This window comes from Schistosoma haematobium, chromosome ZW (assembly GCF_000699445.3).
Source record: "Schistosoma haematobium chromosome ZW, whole genome shotgun sequence".
NCBI lineage: Eukaryota > Metazoa > Platyhelminthes > Trematoda > Strigeidida > Schistosomatidae > Schistosoma > Schistosoma haematobium.
The window spans coordinates 51,727,650-51,743,264 of NC_067195.1; the positions used below are offsets into that span (position 1 = coordinate 51,727,650).

Genomic DNA, 15,615 nt, shown 5'->3' on the forward strand with positions numbered 1-15,615 from the left:
TGCAGTAGTTAGAATAGCTGATTTCTACGATTTACGGAGCAATGCGACAGATGCAATTGCATTACTCAGAATAATTATTCACATAGTCTCCTGAATTACAATTATTAATGAATTTAGAACTACAGTTAAGTATAAGAAGGCCACTGACTAAAGCTTGTGGACCGTATTTGCTATCTGTTAGTCATTCAAGACTGTAAATTGCAGATCACTAGTGTTATCAATTTTTGCGGATGGGTATACTTTGATGAAGTTGGACGAGAATCGTGTGATCTAGCTTATGACGAGGTCAAACCTGACAGTTATGACTCAACGTGGACTACCCTTTCGTGGTATTCAGGTCACCTCTATAACCGTATAGAACGGAGATGACGTTATTGAAGAAATGTATTAGTATTGATAGTTTCACTCACCTAAATGAGATCACTGAAAACTTCCACTAGAAAACCTAGGTACAACACCTGTTTAAGCCCCAAGAGCGAGACTAGATCATAAAGTATTGTAAATCGCAACGTCATTATGAGAGTGCTTTTCATTTCATGGTAAAATAGTGATAATAGATCTCATATTTGCAGTAGTTCTATCTGCAGTAACTTGAAAACTTCTTTCATCATCTCAACTCTTGCTCTTCGGACATCATCACTAACGGGTTGCATAGGTGAAATAATTTAGATAAAAATTCACGTTAGGGGGTAATAAATGTTCAAACATTCCATTGTCAAAGTACTTGAAAGTTCGCTGAAGTGACAGTGATATATAAGGTACTTGATATACGTGTTGTCCTTTCACCACACAAAAACCTGTTGATTCTAGAACTTATGGTCCACCTGACCCAATAAACAATGCTTCCATAAGCGTCAAACCACATCAGATATAAGATATATATTTCCAGTGGCAATATATAATGATTGCGCAGTATCGTGAACCAAATGAAGCTGGGACATTGAGTGCTTTCTACGGCGTCTGAAAGTTCTATGATAAACTATAGTCTTGAACTCGGATATAACTGTTAGGAGGTCTTAAGATATAGTGAAATCCCTGACCAATTTGTCTTGGATGTCAGTAGTTGCCTTACTAAATTCAGGTGATGTAAACTACATTTGAGATTGAATGATAAGTCAATCAACCTAGAAGCAAATTGCATAAAAAATTAAAACAACAATTTATCACCAATGGCATTTGCATCGATATTTACCCCTTATTTAGAAACGACACGCAAACCTAGAATTTTCAAATAGCCACTTCAGCCCTCCATTTCATTTTCATCGTATTAAATTCGAATGTTATACTAATAAACTCTATAAAGCTCAAACTGATTACCAGTCAACTTATATGCAGATATAGATCTTTCAAGGTAGTGGTAACACATCATAGTTTATTAAGTCGAGAATTCCGTTGAGACTAGTTGAATTCAAAGATTTTTCTTGATAACTTTTCACTAAAAGCATTAAAAAACAGTGCGCTACAGACTGATGTTCAGTCGTTTTTTGATCTCCTTAAAAGTGTCCATCAATTAACTAGGTAATTTGTATCAGTAGTCATTGCAGTGGCGTTTTGCCAAAAAAACGTTTATCCTACAGGTGATGCGGCCGCTAGAAACCAGCATTTCCACCAGCATTAATTATTATCTCTCAACAATAACAATTCGTTACTGAAAAAATGCATACAGTAAAAACAATCCGCAAATTTTCAAATAAAAATTCTGTATGTGAAACTAAGTACTGATTTAAAATGCCATCATGTGCATCAAAATACGAAAGTATGTAATATCACTGAACTTCGGAGTATAAATAAATTAAAACCAATGTTCACAAAAAGATGAAATCAACTGGAAAATTGTTCAAAAGCTGAAACAGTATTTAAAATATTTTCGTTCTAACTCGACTACTATCTACAATGAGTATGAACAACGTCTTATGAGACCACGTCTAGAACGTTTAAGTTTTGTAGTAAGGATCTTACTAAGCTATTCATTATATATATACACACTAAATGTATAGCTATCTAATCTGAGTCATACTTAACATACTAATTAGTTTTTTGATCAATCCACGCATCGCACCAAACAAACATATTTCCTTTAATGCTGGTTTATTTATCAGCCTACATGCCTGGAATATAATGTCCCTATACATTTCCTATCAAATGTAAATATCGTGTTGTCAAATGGATCTTAATAATCAGATGTATAAGTATAATAATATATAATAAATCAACCAATCAGATGCCTTTACACTTTAATCTAAACAATGATTGAAATGAGTATAGAATTTTCATAAGAATTATGAAAAGATATTCAACATATTGTTCATATTTCAAGGTACTTTTAAATTTGAAACTAAACTGTTATTATTAAAACTTTTGTTAACAATTAATTAACATGCAAAGGTAATAATTATAAATAAACAATTTATTGTTAGTTACTAAGTAACTTGTTGTTTCAAGATAATATACATGTAACTTTTAAGAGTAAATGTTACATTTAGTGTCCTTCAGTTATTTTTCTCTCCCTCGTGATAAATAGTAAGTTAAACATTTATAATAATAAAACAATCAAATTAATTTTGGTTGTTTTATGTTATGAATGGAATAACTTATACAAATTGACTTTTGTTAAGTGTTAAAACAAAAGACCATACAAATGAACTTGAATAGTTTCTTACAATAATTATTAATGTTATTTAATATTTGTTTGAAATGTACTTTAAGTTAATACATGCAGAAAAACGTTTAGAAAAACAAAATTAGATAGATGAATTATTAAATTAAAAGAAGAACTGATACGATTTATATTGAAAACTTTGTGAATTTTAAAAATTTAACAGCATTTTAACTTCAGAATGAAATTATAATAATGCGTTTCTTGGTCAGAGAGAATATTTTATATTACTGATATGACAAATACGAGTTTGTGCTTTAATGGCTCGGGATCTGACTTCAATTGGATCATGTATAATTATCGACTTAACTTGCGTTAGTGAATAACGGAATTAATTAAGTCGTTGATCGGAACAGATAATCAGAGAATCGCAGCGAATGAAGTGAAGAAGAGAGGGTGAAGCGAAAAAAAGGAACTCACAGTGGAGAACGCATGTGAACCGACTCAATTTAATTAGGCATGAATCAATATATGTGGTCACACAAAAATAAGTTACAAACATGTGATGAATAGGATAGGAAGTGCCCATACATACGCTCATATAAAAACAGTCAAGGTCGATGAGTAAATAGTTGACAAGGTCAAAACATGACCCAAGAAGAATGGATAAATTGGCCTTTTCAGAAGTTATAATAAATTATATGAGCTTAACATAGTAACCGACACTACAGTGCATTATGCTTTGGGACAAAATTTAGTTATATGAAGGCTATTAATATTACCCAGCCCTCTAAACCCAAACAAATGAAACAAAACCCAGTCTTTTAATAATTGATGAGCATTATGCAATCATATTTTTCATCCTAACTGTACTCAATTTAAGAGAATCCACTTATTAAAGACTGTAAAAAAAATTAAGAATGTTTGTGGAGATAGAAGTCATGAAATTTAAAAAAAGATTTACGTTAATTAGTTAGAGAAATATTAAACCAACAGTAAATCGTAGACTGGATCTGTGATGAACAATATTTCAGTTCTATTTCTTTAATGTGTAATTAAGTATTCGAGTCATTTCACTAATAATGTACGTTTTAAAAATGCACTTTGAATGTAATTTATCTCAGTTAACATAATTTAATTCAACTAAAAACATTTATTGTGTTATTTATGGAAAAGTACAGATTATTCAGTGGAATGAAGCTTTCTTTACCAAAATCATATAATAGGATGGAGAATAGCTAATCGTATAAAAGTACTTATGTAGTAAACAAAAACACGAGTGGAGACAATCGAATGTATTAGACATGAAATTACAGAGCATTTCACTAAAATATGAGAACCATATAGTAAATAGTTAATTTGCAAAATATCAATCCATCTTCTCAAACTTGACTGTTCCTTTTGCAAGTATTAGTCCATTGTCTCAGATTTCATTATTCATGCGTTTTCATACCGATTGCGTTCCATTCCCGTTCTTTCCTTATCCATCTTCTGCTGAAATATATTCTATGCCTGACCACTACACTTATATTAATTTAGTAAACATCATGGCATCTTGAAAATTACAGTAAGATTGAATCGTAAATTATTCGGGAATATCAAATATCAACAGGAATTTATTTAATGATCTTAAAGTTAACAAAAATTGATAAGGTAAAGACAAATATACCAAAAAGAACAACTAAGTGATGTAATCATAATTAGTTAATAGTTCTGGAAAAACAAATTGAAAAGTAATAACAGTCAATTATTAAGAAAGGAGGTGGAGTAAGGAGTGAGAGTCGATTGAGTGCGTAGAGTAAGAGATTGAATATATTTCATATGTATATAATGTTGAGGCTTGTATTTTTGAGTTGGCATAGTCTCTTCTTTTTAAATTTCCAGATAATCTTGACAAATAAAAAACTTATTCTATTTAATTAATCACGTAAAAATAGCAACAATGAAATGATGTATAAACATAAAACAATATTATAAGTATCAATGCCAAGGTTTGACTTGATAATTTTAAATAAATTGTGTATTGGGTAGAAAGTTAACAATAAATTTATTTTTAGCAGAATGAAGGTTTATGAAGATTACAGTAATTGTTTATAGTTGAATACATGAGTTGATTTAAGTTAGACAACCATGAAATTTTTGGAAGCACTGGACGACCGTCTCGTCCTAGTATATGACTCTACAGCAGTGAGCATCCACGATCTCGCACTCGGGACTCGAACCTAAGACTTTCGGTCTGGCGCGTGAACGCTTAACTTCTAGACCAATGAGCCAGCATCCAAGGGTGTTAATGTCTAACTTCAACCAATTCAGGAAAATGCGCCACCGTCCACGATTGTCTTCAGTAAGTTACTATCTCACAACTGATCTGGTTGAACTCAACTGATAACGGCTTCTAATATATATATAATAATTTTTATGAATAAATGATTTATTTTTTCCATTGTCTCTAAGTAACAATCATATTTTTTCAATTAACTTATGTTCACATGTTATTTTAAACCAATAAAAATTATATGTTCATATTAATTAACTAGGAAAATACAATACCTAGGATGAGATAATAAAGGGAACTATGTTTATGAAATAACCAATCATGTTGTCAATAAACATGTACTTTAAAACAACAACAACAACAATTTCATTTAAACCATAGCTATAAATTAATTAGTGTTAAGAAGAAATTATTTTAATCTAATAACTTTACTCACCAATGTTTTCTACTTTTTTTTGTAGTAAAATAATGAATGTATCGGGAATATTCAATATTTGTTTAAAAGTGAAATAAACAGTATTATCATTTCAATGATGCTGGTGGAGAAGACCAAGAAGAAGAAGAGAAAGAAGAGGAAGAAAAGAATTGAATGCCGAGCAGCACATGATAACATCGAACATAATTTTCTTTTTTCTTTCTCGCTTCATTTCTTTATTTTTTCTCATTTCTTTTGATGAGACTATTTAATTTCTCAATCTCTAAGAAAATATCCCTTGTAACTTTACATTATATGTCCATAGATAATTATTATTTATCTGCATGGAACCTCCATTTGTTTCATTAGGGTTTAAGGTTTGCATAATTTTAAAAGAAATACATTTTAATAATATTGATAAGTAATTTGGAGTGTATTTATAAATTAATGAATCGTTTTTTTCTTTCTTTCTTCTTTACTATGTTAGCTCCTCCTCCTCCTGCTAATACAAGTAAGTAAAATGGATTGATTAAAGCGATTAAACATTTTTCATCTGTAATGTTTTTTTCTTCATAATTAAAAGTTTCTAAAAGAAATAATATTACACAGAATTGTCAATATTAATATACATATTATTGATAAGGCAGTAATTATTCATGGAATAAATAGGGAAATCATAAATCATTTATCAAGTTAAATGAGTTGATTATAAGTATTTTACTATTATATTCATTTTCATGATAATTTCTGATTATAATCAATAGCTTAACTTATAATAATCTAATTGACTAAGATGGTTTTATAAGACGGTGGTTGAAGATTGTCAACAGGAATCCCTGGACCTAGGTTTTGTGCTATTTGGCACTGGTCAACAAGGTGTATCTGTAATCTTGAGGGGACTGATGCTCCCCAACAGATTTGATTCCGTGTCAATAAGATTCACAGTCAGAGACATTAGCACTAGGATATCCAGGTCGCGGCTGACGTCCTGTATTCACAATATATTAATTACTGGGTGGTGATTAATGTCATGTGTGTCAGGTCCTTCTTAGTGCAGACCGAATCTTATCGATCAAGTCGCAATGTCGTCACTAGTCTAGGTGACTCGACATTGCGTGCACTATGTTAAGATAAAATGATGGTTGAATGTAGTCAACAGGAAAGCCTAGATCTGGGCTTTGTGCTATTTCGCACTCGTCAGCAAGGTGTAGCTGTGGTCTTGAGGGAACTGTTGCTCCTTGGTTTTATTATTTGTTGTGTATAAGCAAGAATTTGTTAAAAGATCTGTAGGAATTGGTTTGCGTAACACATCAAATCTTATTGATTTTATATCAGTGATTATTTACAAGATAAATTTATTATTTTTTAGAGTATTTCTTCTTGTTTAGTTTAAGCATAGATTGTATAATTTGTCTATTTAAAAAAAAACACGAGGTACGAGAGAAAAAAAAAATGTTTAGATAAGAAGACGAAATAATTAAAACTTAAACTTATGATAAATCACATCTTTTCATGAGCTGACAGACAACCAATTTTTTTAAAAGGCTTTTTCAGAATGGTAAACACATAGCAGAATTTCATTAAATTTTATGTACTAACATTAAATATACTCTGAATACAAATTTATCATCACATTGAAATTCATTTTTATATATCCAATATACTGTAAACCAATATTTCAATATAACCTCTAAAAAATTCAATAGTTGAGATCATAAGTCAATTGAAGCTAGATTCCATGGAAAACATGGAGGCACTGGACGGCTGTTTTGTCCTATCGTGGGACTCTTCAGCAGTGTGGATTCATGGTCCCGCCTATTGGGACTCAAACCCAGGACCTATCTGTCTCACGTGCAAACGCCTAACCTATAGAGTAATATTATACTATGATAACCAACATAAATAGTTTTAAGGAGTCATAAGTTAGTATAATGTCACTGTTCAATACTTCTTGATGTTTAGTATCTCTTTTAATAAAATCTATTAACTTCGGAAACTTCATTTAAACTTAAACAGATTTTTTATCAGTCACTTATGTAAACTGACTTATTAAACTTATAGAAATTGTTTAAACTAATAAAATATTTTAAAATTGATTATTTATTCCAGTTAAATCATTTTATTTTGCCTTTTAAGCTGTAAGGTTAAATTATAGGGAACGATGTCTGAGGTGGAGACAACCAATGTATTTTATGTACACAATTATAGGTTGTCTTGGTAAAATATGAGAACCATACATTGAATACTTCATTTGCAAATTTTCACCACTTGTCCTTCATATTCTATATGATTCTTAAAATTCATAATTCCTTCCTATTTTCTCTTCTATTATCTTCAACTCGATCTTCTTAGCTTTCTGCTGCCAGGTTTTCCCCTTCCGATTAGTGTTACATACTACTTATATCGACAAACATAACTAACGTACTCCACAGTAGTAGCAATACTATCGTTATTACTATTGTTATTCATATATAAATATTTCAATAATTAGTCTAAAATGGTACATAAAACGTTAGATTATGCTTGTACATATCGAAATAAATGAAATTAGATAACATTAACATTATATTGAATAGTCTTTTTAAAAAAAAAAGCAATTAATGAAAATCAAAATTGTTGATGATTCAATTAATACAGACTAAAATGGTTTGAATTATTTTTTCTGGTTAGCGTTTGTTAGCAAGTTAGTTTTCTACGGGATGGGATAGCTAACCCCATGCCCAACCCTCGTCCTTTGTTCGAGCTTGAGACCGGCACTAGCCCAAGAGAGGCTCCAGGCGGAGTTTAGGATAAATATTTTTATCTCGTTTCTTAAAAAAAAAGTGATCACAGTAATTAGTAATATCTGGTCAATTTTAACAGAAAATAAATTAAATATCCTTGGTTTAAACAGAAGTTGAAAATTGTTCATTTTAATAAATTATTGAGAAGTGTCAAGTTATATCACGTAGATGTTGTGTTAAATGTGGAAAATATGGTTTGAATAACTTTATACCTTCAGTCATTTCCTATAACATTTTTGGAGTATATCTACGAGGTATTCATTAAGAATATCACATCCCTCATAGCGAAATATTCAGTACTACTCACTTAGAAGTAAAAATTATTTTTTAGATGGTATAAGTTGGGTACGTTTTGGTTTCTAAGTTTTCACCAGAAAAAAAGTTGTAGTAATAAGTAATCAGATTTCTTTGAGAAAATTGTAGACAGACCTTAACGCTATTTTGCATTACTTTATTCCACTTCAGTTTACAAGAAATTTTAATGTAACATTTTAGACTAGAAATACTGATGATACTATAATTTATCAACGACCTTTCAGCAACTCTAAAATGACCTTGTGATGTCCACCTACTTACTTGGGTTCAATGAGGGTTATATATTAGTGTAAGGAATTAGAATTAAGAATTACAGTTGAATGATATTTAACCAAACGAGTCAATGAATTTCGCTCCAAAATCCAAGATCTGTTGTCTTAAATCTGATTGGTTAGTCCATAAGTTACAGTCTCGCTGAAATATTTTCATGAATGATAAAATTAAAAATGGAATTAGAACCAAACAAAATATTTTGAATAAAAATGGTCACTTCAAGTAATTTGTAAATATTGTTATAACAAACATTGCTTCAAAATATACTTCGATAACTGCAAATAAAGAATTTATGTTGAAATCAAAAACTGATTGAAGTTAAACAAACACTGAAAACTTTAAGGCACTGGGCAGTTATTTATGCGGTCATGGATACCTAATATTAAGAATTTACATACTAGAAAGAAGTAGCTGTCCAGTTTCTTCAGGTTTTTAATGGTTTTCTTACTTAGACCGATTTGTGATTTGACTAAATTTCGACAATCTGCATTACCCTATATTGACAAAACATTTGTCTTAAAATTTTTCCAAAAAAGATTTAGCTTCTGAAGTTTTATTAAAAGAAAATTATAGGGAAAAGTATTTACTTTTGCTGTTACATTCACTGTTATTTTTCAGTTTAATTGGTTTTGCAATATTTATGGCCTGATAAGGTCCAGTAAAGGTTAAATTGGTTGAAGTTAGACATTAACACCGTTGTATGCCGGCCCAGTGGTCTAGTTGGTTAAGAGCCTGGCGCGAGACTTATAGGTCCTGGGTTCGAATCTCGCGGGGGGCGGGATCAAGGATGCGCACTGCTCAGGAGTCCCATACTAGGACGAGACGGCCGCCTAGTGCTTTCAGGTTTCCCATGGTGATCTAGCTTCAATTGACTCATGATTTCAACCAGTGACATGTTAAATTATTTTAAAATCATTTATTAATTAATTCAATAGAAATAACCACAAGATCGACAAAACGAGATATTTAACATTATACAAAGTATCCGTAAACCTATAATGTTAATATACATTCTTGTTAACTAAGTATTGTAGAAACAATAGGGAATACATATCCCTATTTGAATCTATACTTAAGAAAATTATTTATATGTTCTATTTCGACAATTTTCCCTCACCAGTAGTTTACAGTATCAATCTTTTTGTTTCCTGTCACATTAATCATAAGTAACTTTATATTTTGAATAAAGATGGATGAAATGAACGAAGAATATTCTTTCAATTAATTCTTATCAGGAACTATTGTTATTAACTCAAATCAGTATTCCAAAACGATAGCCAAGTTTAAGGAAATTTCATCTTTTAAAATAACAAGATATTAATTCAGGGACTTTAGTAAAAGTAGGTTATTAATATTGAAGTGAACAATGTATAGTGTTAGCTACGAAGATTAGTAATCTAATTAGGATCAGATTAAATGTTTAGTTGAAGATTAAGTAATGTATAGGATGGTATGAATTATTTGAAGTTGTAGCTTATTAAATTCTTCGTGTGTTTACAATATTAGTAATTGGAATAGTCAGAAGGTATCTTAGTAACAACAATAATATATAAATTTTAAAAGTTGAGATCATGAGTCAATTGAAGCTAGATCACCATGGGAAACCTGGAAGCACTGGTTGAAGTTATACATTAACACCGTTGGATGCCGGCTCAGTGGTCTAATGGTCAAGCGCTCGTGCGCGAGACTGATAGGTCCTGGGTTCGAACCTCGCGGGGCGGGATCGTGGATGCTCACTTTTAAGGAGTTCTACAATTGGGCGAAACGGTCATCCAGTGCTTCCAGGTTTTCCATAATGGTCTAACTTCAAATGACTCATGATTTCAACTAGTGAAATTACTATAATACCCACAAAACCCCTTCTGATAATAATATATGAATAAAGTAAACTTAAGTTATGAAAGTGCTAAGGGGAAGGTCGAACGTACATTAGTCAAATTAATTTATCTTATAACTAAGATAACTGTTAAGTGATTGGTCCTGAAGCCGACCAAAGTGAAAGAAGAGATAGAGCATATTATGGTTCTACACAAAACTAAGGTTTTTGGTTTGAATAACTATTCTTTTTATAGCTGTATTTATCCTGGTTATTATTCATACAATTTTAATTGACAAATAAATTTATCCCACTTAACAGTATACACTGGTCATCTTAAAATTCATATACTGAAATATTTAAAAGATATATTTATCTCAAACTTGGCTATCTACGAGGAACATTAATTTAAATTCATAACCGTAGAATATGATGACAATTTATTGAAAAGAATATTCGTCACACATACACCTTAATGTTTCTTAGTATTATTGACAGTCTCTTCCTCTACAGCAAACAAATAAACTGTAATAATTCAACTATCACCCAAACGATTTTCATTATATTTATCATTGTGTGTTTCATATGCCTGTGATCTAATTTTATCAACCATGACTATTGCAATAGTTAAATTGAATATCCTTCTAACTGTGATTATAATGTATGGTGAGAAGCTATCGAAAAAACCGATTCGCCTAAATTTCATGTTATTTGCACTATTATGATTACAATTCTGGTTAATTTAAAGAAAAATTCTAATCAGTGCATGAAATTTGCGAAGAATGTAATATTTTTATCATTTAAATCACTGACTTATCCCAACTATACCACGATTGAAAGCATACAATCTCTAGACGTCCGTTTTACCATATTATGGAACTCCTCAACAGAACACATGACCCAATATCCCAGAATCAAACACAGGATCTTTGGTCAGACCCGCGAATGTCTAACCACAATACTACTGAGCTCGCACCCAACGGTCATTATTACTAAAATTAATCAATCCACGATGTTGTGCAACTTTCATCCGTTACCTGCGGTGGATAAGTTCTTGATTAGGTCGTGGATGCTCACTTCTGGAAAGTCCCATACTAGTATAAAATGGCTGTCTAGTGCTACCGGGTTTCCAATCGCGGTCTAGCTGAGATAAGTTTGTGATTTAAAATGTCATGCATTTCTTGATCTTGTTTTATTCTGACTTGAGATTTAAAATTTGGAGCTTCCCATGTAATGCAGTCTGATAATTTCTGCAATGCGTGTCCTATCAATCTCCAATGACTTTCCTAATTTCCTACTGACTGGTATCTGGTTTGATCTCTTCTACAGTAAACTGTTGCCGGTGGTCTCTGACTCATAGATCTAGAGTATCTTGTATAGACAGTTGGTTATGAAAATCTGAACATTTTTGATGATAGTTGTGGTGGTTCTCCGAGCTTTAACACTGTACAACAGAACTAAATCAACCTTCGTATTGAAAATTCCGACTTTGGTGTTAGTTGACAGTTCTTTCGGGTTCTAGATATTCTTCAGTTTTAGCAGTGGTGACATAGCTTCGTCAGCCAGTGGATTCATATTTGAGTCAAATTCTCATTGTTTATAAACGATCTTGCCTAGGTAATATAAAGGCTTCCTTCTCTTCCAAAGCTTCGTCATCAATTATAACAGGATTTTGCTTTTTTTTCTTTAGAGGTGTTGGGAGCTACTGCTATCGAAGCCATTGCTACGCTAGTTGTCTTTTCCTGATTCTGTTGTTGTTCATGGCCATCTTAAAAGTAAAAGTGATCCAGCAGCGACCAAAGTGCCCATTATATCGCCTGAAATGTGGAAGTCTGGTTACTTGAAGAATTAAAAAAGGTGATAATAGGCACTCTTATCTTTACTTGGTATGCATTGTGAACTGGCTCCACGAACGACATTTCGACCTCCTAGGAGTTCTGTATGACCATGAGGATCGTTTCACATGTTCCATAGTGTCGGAGAATATTCTACAACCTCCCCTATTCACGTTGTTGAGTGCTTTCGCATAATCAAGAAAGGAGACGTGTAGCAACGAATTGCATTCAATAATGATTCGTCATGTCGTAATTTAGTTGGTATATGATCGACTCATACGAAATCTAGCTTGTTAACTTCGAAGGTGAATGTCCACTGACTTCTTCGCTTGGTTCAGCAACATTTTGTTGGGACGTTCGCTTGGTAAAGATAGTGGTATAATGCCTCCTTTTAGATATTTTTGACCATCCTTGCAGTTACTTATATATTTGAGATCAGAAACCCAACTCGTATGGATGGCTCACATCGCGATCACTGACCAAACAGTTTCACCGTACTCAAGAGACCTGAAAGTTCTGGACTTGGGACAGTGTGGGGTGAAGCGTGTGCACAGCTAAGCAGTCCTAAATCAGGAGATCATAACTGTCCAGTATTATATGCTTTTCCGTGTTTTCCCACGTAATTTTATCCAGTGATGCAGACTGTTCTTAAACAACGATTTCCATTGACTGATGTTTTAAGCAGCAGCACATTTTAAGTTCTGCAAAGTAAAATTTAATAAGAATTCTTCAGTTTTTCATCTTTTCAAATGACTCAAGGTTTTTCGGGGAAGACATTTCAATGCTTAACACCATAATTCAGAATTACTGACCAGAAAAGTGTATTCAGTAAAACAACTACGTTTTAGTCGCTCAGTGCATAGCTTTGATTTATAATAGTATTGAAAACCCCTCTTATTTACTTACATACACCTATTGACCCTCATTGAAGCATAGGCTGCCAACTAGGATTTTCGATCGACCCCTTTCCTAGGCTCTCTTTCCAGATTTTTCCAATCGCTATACATTCTTTTGATGTTTCTAATCCTGACGCAAAATGCTCTTTAATTTTCTTCTACTTCCGACTTCAGGATTCCAAGTTATGGCTTGCCTCGTAATGCAGTTTGACAATTTCCGTAATGTATATCCTATCCACTTCCAATGTATTTTCCTAACATCCTTTTCAGTCGGTAGCTGTTTTATTTTCTACAACATTAAGTTGTTGCTGATGGTATCCAACCAATAGCTTTGAAGTATAATCTGCAAACAATCGTTAATAAATACCTGTACCTCTTCGATTGGTCCACCAGGGTGCTTCGTACCTGTGTGGTTGCGCCATAGGATTGGGCTGTACTATTCAGATTTTAGCACTAAAGCCCATACGGTGTCTGGTTCTCCTGTGAATCGGCATTGAGCTGTACTGCCGGGTTTATAAAATTTGAGCCCGGGAGGTGTCTGACTATCCTGTTAATTGGGGTTGTCACGTGAAAGTCCGGATGGTGTCTGGTTCTCCTGAAAACCAATGTAAAATCACCCTGGCCCACAAGGGTATATTATATAGCTGTGGACCTTTTCGATGACGGTTGTAGTAGTTCTCTAAGTTTCAGCTCCGTAAAGTGGAACTGTCTTGACGTTCGTACTGAAGATTCTGACCTTGATGTTGGATGAAGGTTATTTTGAATCCTATATTTTCTTCAGTTGTAAAATTGCTGCTATTGTTTTGCCGATCCGTGGATCTACGTCTGCATCAGATCCTCCTTATTTATCAATGATGCTACTCAGATATGTGGAGGTTTTCATCTCTTTCAGAGCTTCTCCACCATGTGTGATTGGATTGGTCCTCTCTGTGCTGTATTTCAGGACTAGATCATCTGCGAAGTTCAAAACTTTCAGTTGCATGCAAGCTGTCCATTGTATTCCGTGCCTTTCCTGAGATGCGGAGGTCCTCATAATCCAGTCAATCACCATAAGAAAGAGGAAAGGGGAGAGACAGCAGCCCTGTCTGACTAAGGGTCCTAATTTGGAATCCATCTGTTAGCTGTCCTTCATGAGCGAATTTACGGTGTAGTCCGTCATATGAATTCCGTATGATGTTGACAATCTCAGCTACTCACACAATAGTGTCAAAGAAGGTTCGATAATGTTCTCCTATCCACAGTATCAAACGATTTCTCATGGTCAAGGAAGTTAATGTACAGTGACGAATCCCATTCACTTTGCTGTTCAGCAATGATCCGTTGTGTCGCGATTTGATCTGTGCACAACCGATCATTATGGAATCTAGCATGTTGATCACGAATCTGGATGTCTACTGAATCTTTCATCTGGTTCAGCAACACTCTATTGTACCGATTGTAGTGTGATGCCTCTGTAGTCCTCACACTTACTCAGATTTCCTTTGTTTGGTGTCTTGATAAAGTATTCTTCTTCTAAGTCTATCAGTGGGACTTGTTTTTCCCCTAAATCTTCGTGAATAGAACATTGCGCATGTTTGCAGTTACTTCTTTGTCTGACTTCAATGCTTCAGGTCCTGCTGCTTTCCCACTCTTAATTTGTCTGAATGCCGTGCTGATTTCTTCGATCATTGGTGGAGTGACAGCTATAATAATGTCTGTGTGCGCTTCCTCGATGTCTGGTGGGTTTAGTGAACCTGGTCTGTTTAATAGTTCCTCGAAGTGTTCTACCCACCTGTTTCTATGTTCTTGAATCTCAGTGATTGATGTGCCTTCATTATCCTTGACCGGTCTTTCTGGTTTATTATATTTCCCTACCAGTTTCTTTGTTGTGTCATATAGTTGTCTCATATTTCCTTCTGTTGCAACTTTTCCACTGCCGTTGCTTGGTTTTTCACGTATTTCCGCTTATCGGTTTCAATGCTGTTCTTCACTTGCTTATTTGCCTCTGTGCATTTGGTCTGTGCCTTGACTTTCTGTGTTCTTGTTCGGATGTTGTTAATTTCTGTCTTCTTGTTCTTCCTTTCTTGGATCTTGTCCAGTGTTTCGATAGACTTCCATTCCCGATGATGATGATTCTTGCGGCTCAGAACGTCCTGACAGCTCAAAGTTAGGGCTCCTTTTATTCTTTTTCAAGTTTTTTCTTCTTTAAGTAGATCTTGTAATGCTTGCGACCTGTTAATGAGAGCCATCTCGAATTGGTTGGGTTTGTCAGTATCTCGAAGGAAGGCTGAACTGAACCTTTGTAATGCTGTTTCTCCAGTTGTTCAGTGCTTCTTTAGCTCAAGTTGGACCCTGACCACAACCTGGTGGTGGTCTGAAGCTGTGCCAGCCCCTCTTCTGGTTCTCACGTCTTTCATCGAACTTGTGAGTTT

The 15,615-nt window shown here is 33.5% G+C and overlaps 1 protein-coding gene across 1 annotated transcript in view; it reads left to right on the forward strand.

Annotated features, from left to right (window-relative positions):
* Positions 1–5,733: 5,733 nt before the first annotated feature.
* The window catches only part of MS3_00010416 (uncharacterized protein), a gene marked incomplete at its 5' end in the record, with an annotated part of 42,300 nt that continues 32,418 nt past the window's right edge, over positions 5,734–15,615 (forward strand). Inside the window, one exon of the mRNA XM_051218781.1 lies at positions 5,734–5,797. Within this exon, the coding sequence (XP_051071780.1) occupies positions 5,734–5,797 (64 nt within the window). The remainder of the gene's footprint in view (positions 5,798–15,615) is intronic.